This window comes from Amphiura filiformis, chromosome 20 (assembly GCF_039555335.1).
Source record: "Amphiura filiformis chromosome 20, Afil_fr2py, whole genome shotgun sequence".
Taxonomy (NCBI): domain Eukaryota; kingdom Metazoa; phylum Echinodermata; class Ophiuroidea; order Amphilepidida; family Amphiuridae; genus Amphiura; species Amphiura filiformis.
The window spans coordinates 34,592,505-34,611,752 of record NC_092647.1 but is presented as its reverse complement, the minus strand read 5'-3'; the positions used below and the strand labels follow the sequence as shown (position 1 = coordinate 34,611,752).

Below are 19,248 nucleotides of genomic sequence, written 5' to 3'. Positions count from 1 at the left end.
TAAATAAATAAATAAATAAATAAATAATATTAATTAATTAATTTAAATAAATAAATAAATAAATAACTAAATAACTAAATAACTAAATAACTAAATAACTAAATAACTAACTAAATAAATAAATAAATAAATAAATAAATAAATAAATAAAACAAACAAACAATAAGCAATTGCTCTTACAGCATGTTCCAAAATGAACCATAATGTTCTTGTATAAGGAGATTATACACAACTTTATAGTTAGCCCATTTAGTTCTTGGCATAGGGCTATTCCAGTTGAAATCCATACACACCCTGTGGAAGACTAAACCAGGGAATAAATAAAGATTGGGAAGCGTCACTTTATATAAAAAGTAATACAACTATGGAAGCCGCCATTACCTTGCCATCGCGTAGGCCTGGAACACTACCGTGATTTCTACCGGCTGCATCGCGCCCATGCTCTGCGTTGCAGTAATGAAAATAACCCCTAAAATCGCGGCTTGCTGCATCCACGGTTAGACTTTTTCAAGCCTGCTACAGTGCATTTTTTTCAAATGTTGAACAGCTTTTTTAATACTTTTAATTATATTTTTTAACGCATCCATGAACCTAATTTATCAAATACATTAAATCAACCAACAATCCCGCTATCCGGGCCAAGATTTATAAAAGAAAAATACTGTTTCAATCACGAAAATTAACCTAAATTTCGTGCATACACGTAAGACTTGGCGATAGTCTATTCAGATATTGTTGTCAAGCTCGAGGTGATTGACCCCTAATGATTGACAGTTGGGAACGCGTACTGTATGCGATGCTGAATGCGTAGCCATGGTAGCCGGGTGCTAAAGTGGGTGCTAAAACCTCAAATGGCGACCTCCATGCGTGTACCGGGGGGTGCTAAAGTGGAACCAAAACAACAGCGGGAATCGTGTGTTAAATCGACATAGAAAAGAACAGGAGGGATCAGCGAAATTTACTGTCAGCCCTCTGACTAAACCTTAACCTTCCACACAAGGAGTTTGAAATTCAAATGGGGTTACCTAAATGGGTAACTCTATTTGAAATTTACAGCTCATGTGTAGAAGATTAAGATAATGTCTCCCATAGAGGGTGTATGAATTTCTACTGGAATAGCCCATAAAATGGCTATGTCTGGGAGGGGCACTTGAATATAAAAGTGCTGCTATACATGCGAGTTAATAAAAACTGTGTAAAAGGGCCTAACAGGCCTGTAACCAGGGGGTGCACCCCCAAACAAACAAAAATCTTCCAAAAGTCCACTAATAGTAATATATTGTTAACATTTTGCCCAAAAGTTCCTAATTTGGAAGAAAATTCACACAGGTATACTTTTTGTAGTGAAAAAACAATTACTGAAGAATTGTTTTGTTATGTTGTCCAAAAATATTTGGGTCAAAAAGCAGGTTTGGGGATTTTCTCCTAAACTGAGCATTTTTGCCCAAATTTGACATCACAAATGGATTCGTCAAGTGTTTGCCATTCTAAATAATGTATACTTTTATATACTTTAGATAATCAATTTGGCAGTTATGAGGCCCAAAAGTTTCCATAATAAGGCCAAAATTTTTTTGTTGTGTTGCCCTCAACCGACCGACCCTAAATCCTGAAAAATCAGGGTCGTTTTTTTTTTTTTTTTGTTTTTTTTGAATGATCATTTTTACAGATTTGTTCAAAAAATCAATGTTTTGCACTTAAAATTAATATTTTATTGAAAGACTAGTCTTTAATTGATGTCTAACAGGTATCCAGAAGTCAAAATTGACAAATGTCCCTAATTGAAGAAGCATTATTTAATATTTGAGGGGATTTTTAAAGGTTAAAAAAATTTTAAAAAATCCTGACCGTCCGACCCAACTTTCCCGTTTTCCCACATGAGGGCAACACAACATTTTTTTTTGCCTAATCCATGATTAAGACCAATCATAAAGAAGTTTTTCAGTTTGTCAAGAAATTACACAAGAAAAAAACTTTTTCTGAAATTACAAAATTAGGTTCGGTACAGTAAAAACATTGGCTGTGATGGCTATTCTGTAGGTTGGTTAGGGTTCTGCACCTGTATAGAGTTGAAGCCCTGAATGAAGCTAAATGGTTTATAAAGGTATGTCTTGGGCCAAGGTTGTCAGGGCAATGATTTTAAGTGTAATTGAAGACCAAATTAAAAAGACCAGTTTGCGTCTGACGTCAGGGCAAAGGCACAGCGTGATTGGTTGCTGACCAGCACAGTACGGCATTTTTGGTCTGGTTGACAGGACGTCATATGCAAATTAGTCTTTTTAATTAGGTCTTCAATTATAATTGTGACTTTACTAATCTTTACTGCGTCAGAGCATGTCACATGACTCACGTCACGGTTTGACGGTAATAAGCATCTTTCACCAGTCCATCAACCGAGTGAACAAGAAATAGTGCTACATTTGAAAGCTCTCATCAGGTGAGCCAATTTACGCTTTGAGTAATAGTTTATCTTAGTCGTAACTGCATATAGCATCTACAATACGAATCATGTGTTAGTTTTCACACTTTTATTTTTAAAATGCCTAAAACCTCTCAAAAGTTAGTTACTGGTTAAGGCAACAAAATTAAAAAGAACCTGTTCTATGGACCCGATTGCAGGTGGTGTATCAAGCCGCCAAGTCGGGGGGGCAAATTTCAAAATCGTCCTGTTGACCCATTACTTAAATGACTACTGCAGGACAAATGTGTGTGAATGGCGTAACCATTCCCTATGGATCAAAATTAGGACAATAGTGGCCTAAAACAGGGCTAAATGAAGATGCACATTGCAACTTTTGGTCAATTCTGTCACTGTATTTCAAGCTCGGAGCTGGTTGGTACCACTCTGTGATTTTGTGAGTGGAATATTTTGAATAGTAGTATTTTTAGTTGCATGAAATTAAAAATAGCCCTTTTTGGCAAAAAATGTTCAAGCTTTCAGTTGTTTTGCTAATCCTTTATAGCTTCTTGAGCACCTTGGACACAAAATTTGGGGTCAACAATTCAGAATTTCAGTCAGGAAAAAATATTTCCATCGGTAGTTTGTGCCCCCTGTTACTGAAAACCTCGCTGCACCACCAGGGTCTTAGCTAGAAATTGAGGGTTGCCCGTCATTTGAATAGAATAGCCCATCCTAATTTGACCTTCAAAACATTTATCAGACTCCTACAGCCCATTGGGGGCTCAAAGAGTTCAAATATGTGCTGCTATAACCTTGTTTTGCTAATCTAGTCTACTAAAAAAGTCAATAGCCTTTCTCAACACCTACAATTATAATATAGCATCTGTCAAAGGCATTAATTTTCCCCGTCCCAAGAGCAAACTCCCCGTCTAAAATAACGGCCAGACGGGTGGCTAGCTAAGACACTGTGCACCACTGGAACAGATTCTTTATTCTTGTGTCACCTCTGTAACAAATGCCATCACTTTTTGCACTGCTGATAAAAAAAAATAATGGGATACATTTTACAATGGGTTCAATTCATAGCAAACAATTTTACTTTGCATCAGAAGGAACATAGATGATATTATCAACAAATCCTGAACTCTCTCTTTTCCCAGCCTCATCCTCAGAGACCACAGTTTTATCACCTTTGTTAACTTTGCCATATATTGGAATGTTTGAGGCATCGGGTGGATTTTGATCAGGAACTGTTGCATATGAGTACATAGCCTCATCTTCTTCCTTTGCATCAGGTTCTTGATGTGTTTGGTTTTTCTGAACTTGAGCATAAAGAGGCATCTGTCCTGAAGGAGTACTGTAGCTGTCCGGTGAAGATGTGTGATTTGTTGTGTTTGAGGCATCAGGCTGATTTTGATTAGGTACTGTTGCATATGAGTACATAGCCTCATTTTCTTCCTTTACACCAGATGAAGATTCTTGATGTGTTTGATTTTTCTGAGCTTGGGCATAAAGAGGTATCTGTCCTGAAGAAGTACTGTCGCTGTCAGGTGAAGATGTGTGATTTGATGTGTGTGTGGCATCGGGCTGATTTTGATCATGTACTGTTGCATATGAGTACATAGATTCATCTTCTTCCTCTACACCAGATGACAATTCTTGATGTGTTTGGTTTTTCTGAGCTTGGGCATAAAGAGGCATCTGTCCTGAAGAAGTACCGTAGCTGTTACTAGGATCATGTGAAGGCTCTTGATGTGGTGTGCTTTTGTCTTCATGTGTTTCACTGGTGATTGCTCTTGGCTGCATGGATTTTGATCTTCTCACTAGAAGAATAATGCAAATAATGACTATTGCCAGTACTATTAAGACAGCAGCTATGCTACCACCAACAATGCTGCCTTGTCCATCTTGTCCACTGTTTTGTGAGACTGTTATGGGGCCAACAGAACAGTTACGATAGGCAGTTGGAAAAGTCTCACTTGTCATGTGACAGGTAAATACTACATAATTATCATCTGTAGTAATTATTCTGGTAACTGTTTGATCCCCAAGTTCTACTTGTGAACCATCTTGTCTTTGAAGAGTGAGTCTCAGGTTCACAGGTTGGGAGGATGTCCCAGCTAGACAGGTGAATGTAGCATTAGTCTTATCAATGATGTTACTGGATGGAGTTATGCTGCATTTGGGGTAAGCAGGAGGTGGAAGGTATAAAAGGACAACTGCTGTAGCCATTCCTGTACTCATGTGAGCATTACCAAATACAACTTGACATTCATATAACCCTCCATCATCTTGATGTGAATTTTTGATCCGCAACAAACTTCCATAACCATTCGGATGGAGCTTCACATCAACTTCATATCTTGATGCATCTGCTCCTAAGAAATCGTTATTTTCAGCAAGTGTCTTATTTTGAAATATCCATCGATAGGTACACTGATTACATTGCATTTGTACATCACAAAAAAAATTCAGAACTGGTCCAAATTGATCATTTTGTTCAATCCACCTTGCCACATTTACTTTATGGTTTGCTGCAGTATATCCAATATATATGGACAAGAGTAACACATTACAGATTGCTAACGGCATGGTTGCTGGAATAAGCCTATATTATAACTGTAGCTTGTAGTTTTATACAACATTATGTAAAATCAAGAGTTCAATGTAGTATGTCCCTCTGCCCATTACCGGTATATCCCAAAATCGAAGTGATGGACAACCCTCACATCAGCTTGGCTCAGGCTGGACACTACTCGCAGCTATTGGTACTTAACTGGTAATGTTTTTGGCATGGCTTTAACATAGCCAAGTTCAATGTTGTAATACCATGAATGAAGAAGAATTCTAAATGTGTATATGTAGAAGTCATGTAATTGATAATACTAGTCAACTAGTATCACTGTTTTAGGGCTTTTTAACTTCCGCATACCCAAAAGGTTATTATTTCAAAGAAAGAAATTTGGTAATTGTACACAACTAGCCAAGCATGGATTAGATATTTCTAGTTGCACAGTATTGTTATTTCCTCAGAAAAATAAACTTTGTCAATGTCACCAAAGTCATTGTTGAGTTGCAAGTCAGGCTGGATTTCCAGAGGGTTACACAAATAAAAATTCCTTTAAAAAAGGAATGGGGCGCCCAATGTGAGCTTGGACGTGATATGGTGAATTCCATGGTGTGTAGATTTGGAATTATAATGATTTTTCTAGGGAAGAGTAGAAGATGATCAAATGCAAGAGAAATGTGTTTGATTGGGGAAGGTGTATGACAGGACCGTTTTGGATGAAATAAATGGGAATGAAGCTTTCGTGTCAATTTGCGATTATGTGGGGTGGGGGATGTCTGTTTTTGGGACCTATTGTAGTTATGCTGCATTTGGGGTAAGCAGGAGGTGGAAGGTATAAAATAACACTTACTGTAATCCTTCCTACACTGCAAATAATGTTGGTCAAAAAAATGACCAACAGTTTGGTCTATATACAACACATGAAACAGTTGGTCAAAATTTGACCAACAAGAGTTGTACAAAATTATGACCAACAGTTGGTTTACAAAACTTGCTCAAATATTGGGCAAAGTATTTACCCAACATAGTTGGGCAATTTTTTTTACCAATTATTGTTCAAATTTTGAACAAACTGTTGGGCATTTTACACGGTATTGGTTCATATGTTGGTTTATTTTTGCATAACTGTTAAGCAAAATATTTGACCAACATAGTTGGGTAAATATTTTTCACTAATTGTTGGGTAATATTTAATAAAACTGTTGGGCAAATTGTTGATTGTACCAATTGTTGGACAAAATTTCATTAAACTGTTGGGCATTTTACACATTATTGGTCCATATGTTGGTTTATTTTTTGCTTAATTATTATAAAATATATTTGCCAAATTAGTTGGGCAAATATTTTTCAATTGTGAGGTGAGTTTTCTGTAAATTAATTATAAATACATACATTATTACACGGTGTTACTTGCCTCATTTCATTCTGACCACTTATATGAAAAAATACTGAGAAATTTAGTAAAGTTATTTTCAAATACTTGATTGATTAATAAAAAACTGATACGTAAGCTTAAATGCTCAGTACAGACTGCCATCATGCATGCATGGCTATGCGTGCATATCACGAGTGCCTGACTCATACATCGCAAAACAACTTCACTAAATTTCTCAGTATTTTTTCATACACAGTGGTCAGAATGAAATGAGGCAAGTAACACCGTGTAATAAAGTATGTATTTATAATTAATTTAGAGAAAACTCACCTTAAAAGGCGTTAATTAGCTGTGCCAGCACCCACTCTGCCAGCACCCATGTCATCCGCCATTTTACGTAAGATCGAAAATGTGCTTTCCAGAACCGAACAACGCGAATGTTGACCAACTGTTGTTCAATGAAAAGACAACAGTGCGCATGATCGAAAACTTTGCTCAACATTTTACATCTTTTTGCCCAACAACTTGTAATTCACGCAATTTACTACAAAGTTGCCCAACTGATGTGATTTATTTTGCACAACAGTCGTATATAAATTACGTGGCCAAAAACTTAACCAACTTTACTCCTCTCGTAGTAAAATAAAGATAAATAAATGGTCAAAATAAGAGGTTGCCCAATAAGAATTTAGATTTAACTATTATTGGGCAAGCCGTGACCAACAAATAAGTAAAAGAGTTTGCCCAACCAAATAGGTAGAAAGATTTGACCAACTTTTTTGCAGTGTATACTCATTATGAGTCTTAGTAAATACAACTTGACATTCATATAACCCTCCATCATCTTGATGTGAATTTTTGATCTGCAACAAACTTCCATAACCATTCGGATGGAGCTTCACATCAACTTCATATCTTGATGCATCTGCTCCTAAGAAATTGTTATTTTCAGCAAGTGTCTTATTTTGAAATATCCATCGATAGGTACACCGACTACATTGGTATTTGGGTACGTCACAAAATAAATTCAGAACTGGTCCAAGTTGATCATTTTGTTGATACCACTTAACTACATTTACACGATGATATGCTGCAGTATATCCAATGTATATGGACAAGAGTAAAACGTTACAAATTGCTAAATACATGGTTGCTGGAATAAGCTTTATTGTAACTGAAGCTTACTGTTTTATACAACATTGTGTAAAATCAAGAGTTCAGCGTAGAGGTCCCTCCGCCCATTTACGTACCAACCTTAAAGAAGTTTTTCAGGATGTCAAGAAATTATAAAAGGAAAAAAACTTTTTCTGAAATTACAAAATGAGGGTTGGTATTCTTTTGTACAGTAAAAACTTTGGCTGTGATGGTTCAATAGGTTGGTTAGGGTTCTGCACCTGTATAGAGTTGTATAATGAAACCCGGGGGTACTCAGTACAAATGGCCATACGGGACGTGCATAAACATGGGTCGATTTTCGCCGCTTGGTATATCAATGACCCCTTATTTTTTCCGCTTTTGTGGTATACGCATGGGTAGTAAGTTGAAATTGGTATTGAAATGGGGTCTAAAGCAGATTTTGGTATATCAATGGGTCGAAAATCTTGCATGAATTTTACGAAAATAATTGTCTGATCGTGTCCAAATAAGGTACATCGCTATCCAAATAAGGCAAATCAGAACCATAAATTCAGAGCTGGGCAAATCAATTGATAGTCCGATTAGCAAAACGTTGAGTTGTCATTGCAAACAGATGGCGACACTCTTCCGGTGTAGTATATGCGAGCCCAGCACTACTTCTGTTTACCCCCGCCAATTTTGATAAATCACTGAAATATTATCGGTATCGAAGTTGCAACAGCAATTTTTTCATCGCTGTTTTTAAAGTCAGTTTTGCCTCTCGGAACTCGGGATCGCAAAATTGAAGTAAAGTAACTGCCGATTTTTAAATGCATCAAATCATATAAATAGGTTTTTTCAACAATCGGGTAAGTTTTTAGTGTAAAGTTGAGTTTTATTTTTGGTGCCGAATTCAGCTGACATGACACGCGACAGCACTGCCACTCATACACGATCGATATGCATGGGTCAAATTGATGTTGTTTTGGTTCGATAATTCAATGATAATTGCAATGGCATTGAACAGAAATGCATGAATATTAAATTCTTTTAAAATTTCAATAAATCATGAGTGGAAAGAAAAAAGGTACCGTACAAAAAAAATATAAATAAAAAATTCATGTTCAAAATTTCTATTTATTTAATTTATTTTTTATTTTTTTTTTTCGTTCTTCTTTCACCATGCAGGGTACAAATATTGCTATTGCTCACACAATTTTTTTCACAGACATCTTCCGTCAATCGACTGCCTTGCATGAACCAACGGCCATGATGAGCGGGGGGGGGGGGCACTGGCTGCGCCACTGTTTTCGTGGTTTTTGTATGTTGTTAAATAAAATCTAAATAAGTGCAAGAATCATCTTTCCCTACACAATACTTGTTACAAACTAGGCTAGATATTGGCCCCTACAAGAAAACCAACATAATTTATGAAACTGAGAAAACAAAACAACAATAAATATATTTTGGATTTGTATTCATTACAAATCAAAATAAGGGGTGGTGCAACAATGTGTACCCCGGAGTGGTGAATTCTCAAAATGTTCTGCCAAAATTGCCCCCCCTTTGGCCTGCCAAAAATCTTTTCCCCTATAATTCACCACCCGATGATACACATAATTATTGCACTACCCCTAACAAACAAAATAATTAATAAATGATAGACCCTTGATAAATTGAATAAAAAAAATACAAAATACAGTAAATAAGAAATATGATATGAAAATTTGTTACTGTATTCTAAACGTATACCGGGTAGTGGTATATGGATGGGTCAGTATATGGGGTTGGTATATCAATGGGTGGTATTTTTGTCTTTTCAACTGGTATAGTCATGGGTGTCTATTCTATGTTGGTATATGCATCGGTAGTAAAAATCAGGTTTGAAGTGGTATAGCCATGGGTCCTACTTCAAAATCTTCGGAGGCACACCCCTACCCAAAAAAAAATTTGAGTACCCCGGGAATGAAACTGTTTATAAAGGTGTGTCATGTGCCAGAGTGGTCAGTGACTATCTGTACAGCACAATGATTTTATGCAATTGTGAATTTACAATTCTTTACTGAATCAGAGCATGTCATACTCAATGTCATGCCCTTTTTTCTTTACTAATTCTTTTTGCCGCCTCTTCGTTTTGCCACCCCTGTTTTTGCCACCCCTTCTTCTTCTGCTGCCCTTCGCTTTTGGCCCCGGTTTTGGCCGCCTCGGCTTTTTGCCCTGGGCGCTTATGCCTTCAAAGCCCCCAAAATACGCCAAGCATGAGTAAGCCTCTTTCACCAGCCATGCATCTGCCGAGTAAACAAGGAATAGTGCTACATTCCGAAAGCTCTCAGGTTAGCTACCAGGTCATTTCCGCTTTGAGTAATATTTTATTTTTCATCAGACATAATTGTGCCACATTGTGCTTTGTTTTAAACATCACTGTTCGATGGTTTCTGATTAGTAACAAGCATCTTTCACCAGCCATGCATCTGTCGAGTGAACAAGGAATAGTGCTGCATTTCAAAAGCTCTCAGGTTAGCTACCAGGTCATTTCCGCTTTGTAATTTTTTCTGCATCATAATTGTGCCACATTGTGCTTTTTTTTAAACATCATTTGACATCATGTGGTACTTTTCACACTTTTTTTATTTGGTGTTTTTTGTAAAAATGCCTAAAAACTCACTAAAGTTGGTTGCTGGGCAAGGCGACAAAACTAAAAAGAACCTGTTCTATGGAGCCGATTGCAGGGGTGTCCTGTTGGCACAACCATTCCCAATGTTAATTCTAAAATGGATCAAATTAAATTGGGACGATTGCGGCCTAAGACAGGGCTAAAGGAAGATGCACATTGCAATTTTTGGTCAATTCTGTTACTGTATTTCAAGCTGGGAGGAGCTACAACCCTGGACAAAAGGGTTGGAATGAAATTAGAACGGTATTGCAAATGAGCCCCCGTTCCCCCCGATCAATGTTGAATCCTGACATTTTGTTCATGTAGTACCCAACATTGATTGGTGGGGCAGGGGGAGGTATTGGGGGTGAGGGTAATGTTTAGACTTGACACTCAAGAAAGTGTCATTTCATCACTCTAGAAATAACGAAAATATGGCCATTACAAGGTGCACATTCTATTTTTCATTCCAACCTATTTTGTCTAGCATTGTATTTGAAAAGTTGAAAAAAAATCATCTAATTTTGGTTTTTTGGCCATAAAATGAAAAGTAAATAAGATATGGACCTGCAATTTGGAGGCTAAGCAGCTCTTATCATTATCCTTTACCACAAAAAGCAAAATAACAATAGCTAATCCGTCATATTTAGGGACTAGTCACTAAAATTCCTAATATCCTATTTTTGGCCCTGTTTAGAAACACAATTGATCACTTTAAATGCCAAAAAATAAGTCTACAAACTTGTAAAACATTATTTAGATCAACAAAAATCTGAAATCTATTCTGTATAAATAAATACTAAGGAAAAATAAAATATCGGGATCAAAATAAAAAAGCGACAATGCAGCATTCGAATCCGCGCTGTCAAATCTGCTCGTTTTACTGGTACGCGCTCTACCAATGGAGCTATTTAATGTTACTCGATTTGTTTGCGATAATTTAGACCATATCAATGTATGAGTTTTACGGTATGCAGACACAATAAAGATTTTAATACTATGTCCCTATACTGTTTACAGGCTTGCATACCGTGCATTTTTCTATTTATGTCAAGTTTTGGAATCTAATTTGTGAAGAAAAGGTCTGAATACCGTGGTTCTCTATTCAATAAGCCAATTATTGTTGCATAAAACAAGTGGATTAGTTTAAAACACTTTTTATTCATTTATAAAGAATCTCTAGTACAAAAGTGCACGTAGAATTACAACTCCTCAATAGCTCAGTGGATAAGGCGACTGGCGTTTAACGGAATGGCTTGGGTTTCATTCCCTGCATTTTTTTAATTTTCTTTTGTTTTAATTTGCTTTTGCCTATGAATAAAATTAAATTAAATGCTTCGCTTTTGTACTGAACATTTGATTTTAATTTTCCTTTCTACAGACTTACAATAAGAACAATATAGCTATAAAACCTGTAAAATATACTACACATGTTAACTATCTACTGAAGACTAAATAATGATTTTCTATGTATTTTGTATATTTTTTAACTTCAAAAAACATTTATTTCAGTTTTTCATGTTCTGTTTCTAAGATTATACTTTCATGAATTACATTTATGATATTTCATTTACATGTAAAGGGTAAAATGAACATTTCTTGGACGATAAACACTTATAATGCAATATATGACGTTATATGAGCTACTTTAGTTGAATTGCATGAACTTCAAATTAAAGGCTGCATGTACATAAATTGACCGCTCCCTTATACTAGTGACACTAAAGCAATTTTGGTTTTGTCATTGAGGAAAAGACAATTATTTTTTTTATTTTGATGTAAATTGTCATGTAAATCGGACAAAGAATAAAACAACTATAGCTATAAAACATGTGTCATTATGTAATTTCGGGTAGCCTTAGAGACAACCCTGGACAAAAGGGTTGGAATGAAATTAGTACGGTATTGTAAATGAGCCCCGTTCCCCGATCAATGTTGAATCCTGACATTTTGTTCATGTAAGCGCCAGTAGTACCCAACATTGATTGGTGGGGCAGGGGAGGTATTGGGGTGAGGGTAATGTTTAGACTTGACACTCAAGAAAGTGTCATTTCATCACTCTAGAAATAACGAAAATATGGCCATTACAAGGTGCACATTCTATTTTTCATTCCAACCTATTTTGTCTAGCATTGTAGTTGGTAAGGGTGTCTATGTTTAAACCTTTCATGTGTAACCGCCCGTTAAATGCACTACTAGTATCCGTTTAGAAAAATCGCTAACCGTTTAAACGTAAAAAAAATAAAAAATTTAATTTTTAATTTTTATAAAGTTTTTCAATGTTTTTCCTACACTGACACAAAGTCTAACCCACCCCAAACCTTACTACATGTATACAAGCCTACCCTAGCCCAACTAACCTTTAACATAACCCAAAACCCTTGCTCTTACCCCCAAAAGGGAAATAGGGGAGAAATTGATCTCACTTGAAAATTGGACCTATATGTAATGTTTTTAAATGCATGAAAATGTTAATGTTTTAATTACTTTATTTTCCCTCATTTCATCAAAATTGTTATTTTTATTGCTAACAAAATAAAAGAGAAACCTCTCACATAACTATCTTCTTGAGCCCCCTTGGACAAAAAAATTGGGCCAACAATTTAGAATTCCAGCAAAAAATATTTCTGTTGGTACATTCACAAGTTTACAAGTTTGTGCCCCTGTTACTGAAAACCTGGCTACACCAGCTGGAACATGTTCTTTTTTCTTGTGTTACCTCTGTAACAAATGCCATCACTTTAAAAAAAATAATGGGATACATTTTACAATGGGTTCAATTCATAGCAGACAGACAATTTTACTTTGCATCAGAAGAAACATAGATGATATTATCAACAAATCCTGAACTCTCCCTTTTCCCAGCCTCATCCTCAGAGACCACAGTTTTATCACCTTTGTTAACTTTGCCATATATTGGAATGTTTGAGGCATCGGGTGGATTTTGATCAGGAACTGTTGCATATGAGTACATAGCCTCATCTTCTTCCTTTGCATCAGGTTCTTGATGTGTTTGGTTTTTCTGAACTTGAGCATAAAGAGGCATCTGTCCTGAAGGAGTACTGTAGCTGTCAGGTGAAGGTGTGTGCTTTGGTGTGTTTGAGGCATCAGGCTGATTTTGATTATGTACTGTTGCATATGAGTACATAGCCTCATTTTCTTCCTTTACACCAGATGAAGATTCTTGATGTGTTTGATTTTTCTGAGCTTGGGCATAAAGAGGCATCTGTCCTGAAGAAGTACCGTTGCTGTTACTAGGATCATGTGAAGGCTCTTGATGATGTGGTGTGCTTTTGTCTTCATGTGTTTCACTGGTGATTGCTCTAGGCTGCCTGGCTTTTGATCTTCTCACTAGAAGACTGATGATGCAAATAATGACTATTATCGTTACTAAGACAGCTGCTATGCTACCACCAACAACGCTGCCTTGTCCATCTTGTTCGCTATTTTGTGAGACTGTTATGGGACCAACAGAGCAGTTACGATAAGCTGTTGGAAATTTCTCACTTGTCATGTGACAGGTAAATACTGCATTATTATCTTCAGTAGTAATTGTTCTGGAAACTGTTTGATCCCCAAGTTCTACTTGTGAACCATCTTGTCTTAGAAGAGTCAGTGTCAGGTTCACAGGTGGAATGGATGCCCCAGCTATACAGGTGAGTGTAGCATTGGTCTTATCAGTGATGGTACTGGATGGAATTATGGTGCATTTTGGATAAGCAAGAGGTGGAAGGTAGAAGGACACACCCGCTGAAATTGTTCCACTGCTGGTATGATCCTCATCATCAACAACTTGACATTCATATAACCCTTCATCATCTTTAAGTAAATTGTGAACCTGCAGTAAATTTCCATTCTGCTGATTATAGTTATGTGCATTGTTCACACTGTAACGTGATGGATCAGCTTCAATCAATTGATCATTTTCAGCAAGTGTACTGTTATGATGTATCCATCGATAGGTACACTGACTACATGGCATATATACATTACAAAATAAATTCAGAACTGGTCCAAATTGATTATTTTGTTCAATCCACCTTGCCACATTTACTTGATGATTTGCTGCAGTATATCCAATATATATGGACAAGAGTAAAGCGTTAAAGATTGCTAACGACATAGTTGCTGGAATAGCCTGTATTGTAACTGTAGCTTACTGTTCTATACAACATTGTGTAAAATCAAGAGTTCAATGTAGAAGGTTCCTCTGTCCATTATACCAAAAGTCCTGATGGCCAACATTCAAATCAGTTCAGCTCAGGCTGGATACTATACTCACTGGTAATTTTTTTACCATGACTTAAACTAGAACCACGTTCAATGTTGCAATACTAGGTGAAGAATGTTAATGTCATGTAATTGATTGAACTAGTCAGCTAATATCTATATTTTAAGGCTTTTTAACTTCCGCTTACACGGAAAGTTAATTTCAAAAGAACTTTGCTAAATAGTACAAATCTATAGTCAAGCATGGATTAGAATGCATTTCTATTTGCTATACAGTAGGCCTATATTATTATTTCCTTGCATGTAATATCAGTATAAACATGAACTTGCAAGTAAAGCTGGATTTCCAGGGTGTTACACAAAAAAGAGTAGGTTTGTGTTCTTTTTTTTTATTATTAGGGGTGGGGTGGTTATGGTTCTACTATATATGGACAAGTGTTTTCATGTGTAAAATATAACTATAAAAATGGGTCATGTTTTGGGACATTTTTGCGCCACCGTCAAATGTGACTACACAGGGATTTTTATGGTTACTACCCGTAGCAAAATCCTAAAAGTGGGCTGTGACTGGATCCAATTGGAGGCTATACTGTAAAAGTGGAAATTTTTGTGCTACATTTATTTTTGTGCTTTTCACGTTCCAAACTATATGTATAGGTCAATGTAAGAAAACTTAGAATAGTGAATTTAAAAACAAGGGAAACAGTTCAAAATTGGCAAAGAGTAAAAGATTCATTACACAAAAATTTCCACTTTTACAGTATATGAATGGGTCATATATTTGTACAATTTCTTACCATAGATTCGGATCAAATTGGTACCCTCTGGACTAAAACAATTTTTATCATGTTTTACTTTACAAGTCTTATTTCTCACAACATTTGATTGCTTACTGAGAAGGGAATTTTTTATCATGTTAAACCCATTTTGTGTATTACCATGATTACATGCTATGTAAAGGCATTATATGATTCATTCTAAAATGTTGTTACATTTTGTTTTTGATAAAAATTGGATCAGCTAGATCAACAAAGTTGAGTCTCTAATTTGAAATTGCAACTTTATAGGGATATTCACAGGTTTTATGGGATGGTTGACTGCAACAAAACATGTTATTTTGACAAAACAGCAACTTAAAAAAAAAAAGTCAGATCTGATCATTTTTAACAGCTCTTACACTCTACTTATTCTGGGAGCTGGTGGGGAAGGGGATACAGAAGGGGTTCTGTGCTTCATATATATTGCATGCATGTTGCACTTGCCTTTCAAATTTTGATAGGGCACACATTTCAATTGTTTAGTACAAGTGCGCCAACTACTTTTTTCCAGGAGTGTAGATAAAGCCTGAATTGTAACTTTCAATCCCAATATAAAGTATTACAATAATCTATGCGATATGCCAATGCATTTTTTCTATATGTACAATGCAGTGTAAGTTCATTTTATGCACAAAATCTATAAATGTCCCTTTAATATCATATTCTTTTCCAAATTAATCAATGAATATCAAGTATTTAAACCTTATTTTCATAAGCATGCACATCTTCATAGTCAATGTTTTCATCACATGTATTATCATCATCAGTATTGGCAGGTGATGCTGTTGGCATCTTGGTTTGGTTGAGTTCTATATCAGGGTCTTGTTGAGGATCTCTCATATATGTATGGACAATCTCAGATGATGATGTGTTGGGCTGGTTCAGTTCAGCATAAGGTTCTGGTTCAGATCCCTTGTAAGCAGTATATGGGTGCTCCTCTGGCGAACCTTGATCAGTAGTTGACAATGGTTTGGTTTGGTTCAGTTCAGATCCCTTGTAAGCAGTGTATGTGTGCTTATCTGATGGTGAACCTTGATTAGTAGATGACAATGTTTTTGGTTGGTTTGGTTCAGCATAAGGTTCTGGTTCAGATCCATAGTAAGCAGTGTACGTGTGCCCATCTGATGGTGACTGTTGATCAGTAGATGAAGATGTATTGGTGCGATTCAGTCCATAGCATCTCCAAATGATAAAAATGAAAATAATTATTAGTAAGATAGCCCCAATAGCACCACCGACAATGACTGGAGTGTAAGTTTTCACAGCCGTATTTTGTTGTGAAACTTCAATAGGCCCAACCGAACAGTTACGATAGGCAGTTGGAAAAACCTCACTTGTCATGTGACAAGTAAATTGTGCATTGATATCAGTAATGGTAGCTGTTTGATTCCCAAGTTCTACTTGTGAACCATCTTGTCTTTGAAGAGTTAGTCTCAGGTTCACAGGTGGAGAGGATTCACCAGCTATACAGGTAAATGCAGCGTTAGTTTTATCAGTACTGTTACTGGCTAGTATAATGCTGCATTTGGGATAAGCAGGAGGTGGAAGGTATAAAAGAACAACTGCTGTAGCCATTCCTGTACTCATATGAACATTACCAAATACAACCTGACATTCATATAACCCACTATCATCTTGAAGTGCATTTTTGATCTGCAACAAACTTCCATACCCTTCAGGATAGAGCTTCACATCAACTTCATATCTTGATGCATCTGCTCCTAACAAATCATTATTTTCAGCAAGTGTTTTATTATGAAATATCCATCGATAGGTACACTGACTACATGGCATTTGTACATTACAAAATAAATTCAGAACTGGTCCAAGTTGATTATTTTGTTCAATCCATCTTGCCACATTTACTTGATGATATGCTGCAGTATATCCAATATATATGAACAAGAGTAACGCGTTACAGATTGCTAAAGACATGGTTGTATAAGCTAATATTGTAACTGAAGCTTACTATTCTATACGACATTGTGTAAAATCAAGAGTTCATTGTAGAACTAGAAGAAGGTTCCTTCGACCATTATACCACAAATTGAAGTAGCTATTAACCTTCATGACAGTTTGGCTCAGGCTGGATACTAGTATAATGTTTTTGGTGTGGCTTTAAATTAAGTTCAATGTTACAATACCATTAGGAAGAAGAATTCTAAATGTGTGTGTAGAAGTTTTGTAGCTTTTTGTAATTGATAAAACTAGTATCTATGTTAGAAGAATTTTTTGACTTCAACACTACTTAAAATTTGATCGCTTACCGGGAGCGCTTTCACAGTACCAACTGCGTCCTCAGCCGGATGTTATGGCTCTGATGGTTTATGGCTTGTTGACAACCTTCTATGACGTCACACTAGAAGAAGATGACGTCAAAGGTGTTGTCCTCGTCCCCCTGGTGGTCTTGGGTATGAGTAGGTTGTCCCAAACTGGATCTAAATCCAGTCCAGTGTCTCTGTTCAAGTTGTATCTATGTATTTGGGCTTTTTAACTTCCGCATGCACAGGTAAAGTTAATTTCAAAGAAAGAACTTAGGTATATAGTATCTAGTCAAGCATGGATTAGAATGCATTTCTATTTATGCAAGTGTCAATTTGAAGCTTGAACCTACCCACCTGAAGCCTCAGCCAGCATATTATCAATGTCACTTCAGGGCGTAAACCACCAAATAACTTCTCCATTGAAAAGCACGTAAAAATCACCTTTTTTAAACGGCGTTTTCTACCAGGTGTGACAATATTTTTCACTTTTTAACGTCATCCCTGTATTAATTAAGGACTGAAATTTCATTTAAGCTTCAATTTTGGGGAACTTTATAGGTACAGTTTTTATTAAAAAATGTTGAAAAGCTTATCGCCGCTATTTCAACGCCCAAACTAGCATTAAAACTTGTTCCGTTAGCAGTAATTCGGACAGGGCCTACTTTTCTTGTGAAATCGATTTGTATAATTTCATATATATTTTAGTCATTAATAGGTTAGCATCTTTCATTTAAATCAGAACATGCCAACCTCACGAAGAACATGGTCCCTAAGGACACCACATTGTCTCATGTAGCCATATACGTTTAACCGGAACTCATCACCATTGCACCTTTCGCGCAGTGATTTAGTGTAATACGCCCTTCAATGCCGATGATTGAGGTCAACAAAAGTATGACCTCAATCATCATGCCAAGGCTTGAGGTGGGTAGGTTCAAACTTGAAATTGATGCTTGCATTACTATACAGTATTGTTATTTCCTTGCAGATAAAGCAATATAAACATGAAAATAAACTTTGTCAAAAATGTATTTATAAGATACAAGTAAGACTGGATTTGGAAGGGGGAACTCTGGATCAATATTTTTATGGTTCTACTTTTTGATATTTTTGGCCACATTTTGCAATACAGATGGTTCAAATCCTCCCACAGGCAGGTATGCCCCTGTGTATTGCTATACGAACGTATAGGCCAAAATTATATATTTATATGACTTTTTTTTTTGTTGGTCACATATTTCGATACACATTTTGATCAACTGCTCAAGATACAGATGCAAATTCAACTTGAGGTTAAAAAAAGCCAAATAATCTCAATCCCAGCCCCTTCAGTGGTATTGCTTTCTTGGACCGGTCAGAAAAAAAAGCAATTTAAATGTAGGGAATAGATGTCTTTACCTATTAAATAGTAGGGGACAGGTAAATATAAGAATGCCTCATTTCACATGTTTTTGAAACTTTTATCTTAACTTTTGCAGAAGAACTTGTAGAATTCACACGCAGTACATTTTCAATGACAGAAGCAAATCTTGCAAATCAATTGCAATTATTAAAACAAATATGCAATAATTGCAAATGCAAAGGTTTAATGCCATAAATGGTATGGTAACTAGTGGCGTAGAGTGGGTCATCATATTGGGGGGGGGGCACCAGGTCTGATTGGGGGGCACAAACCATTTTTTGACAATTTTCCTATGGGATTTTCTAAATTTTGCAATTAATTGGGGGAGGCACATGCCCCCATGCCCATATGACGCTACGCCACTGGTAACTTAAGTACTACCTGACTAGTGCCAGATACTTCAAATTGATATACCTATGA

The 19,248-nt window shown here is 36.3% G+C and overlaps 2 protein-coding genes across 2 annotated transcripts in view; one reads left to right on the top strand and one right to left on the bottom strand.

Moving 5' to 3' along the window:
• LOC140142286 (uncharacterized) overlaps positions 1-19,248 on the top strand; it is a 385,706-nt gene that overhangs the window by 164,912 nt on the left and 201,546 nt on the right. The gene's annotated exons all lie outside the window — the stretch shown is intronic.
• LOC140142694 (uncharacterized) lies at positions 3,450-5,248 on the bottom strand. The gene has a single exon (XM_072164691.1). It carries the CDS (start codon positions 4,991-4,993, stop codon positions 3,497-3,499), a length of 1,497 nt encoding a protein of 498 aa, XP_072020792.1. The 5' UTR covers positions 4,994-5,248; the 3' UTR covers positions 3,450-3,496.

What these genes read in the sequence shown, in the direction of transcription:
- LOC140142694 (XM_072164691.1), bottom strand. Translation starts at nt 4,993, where the DNA reads ATGCCGTTAGCAATCTGTAATGTGTTACTCTTGTCCATATATATTGGA.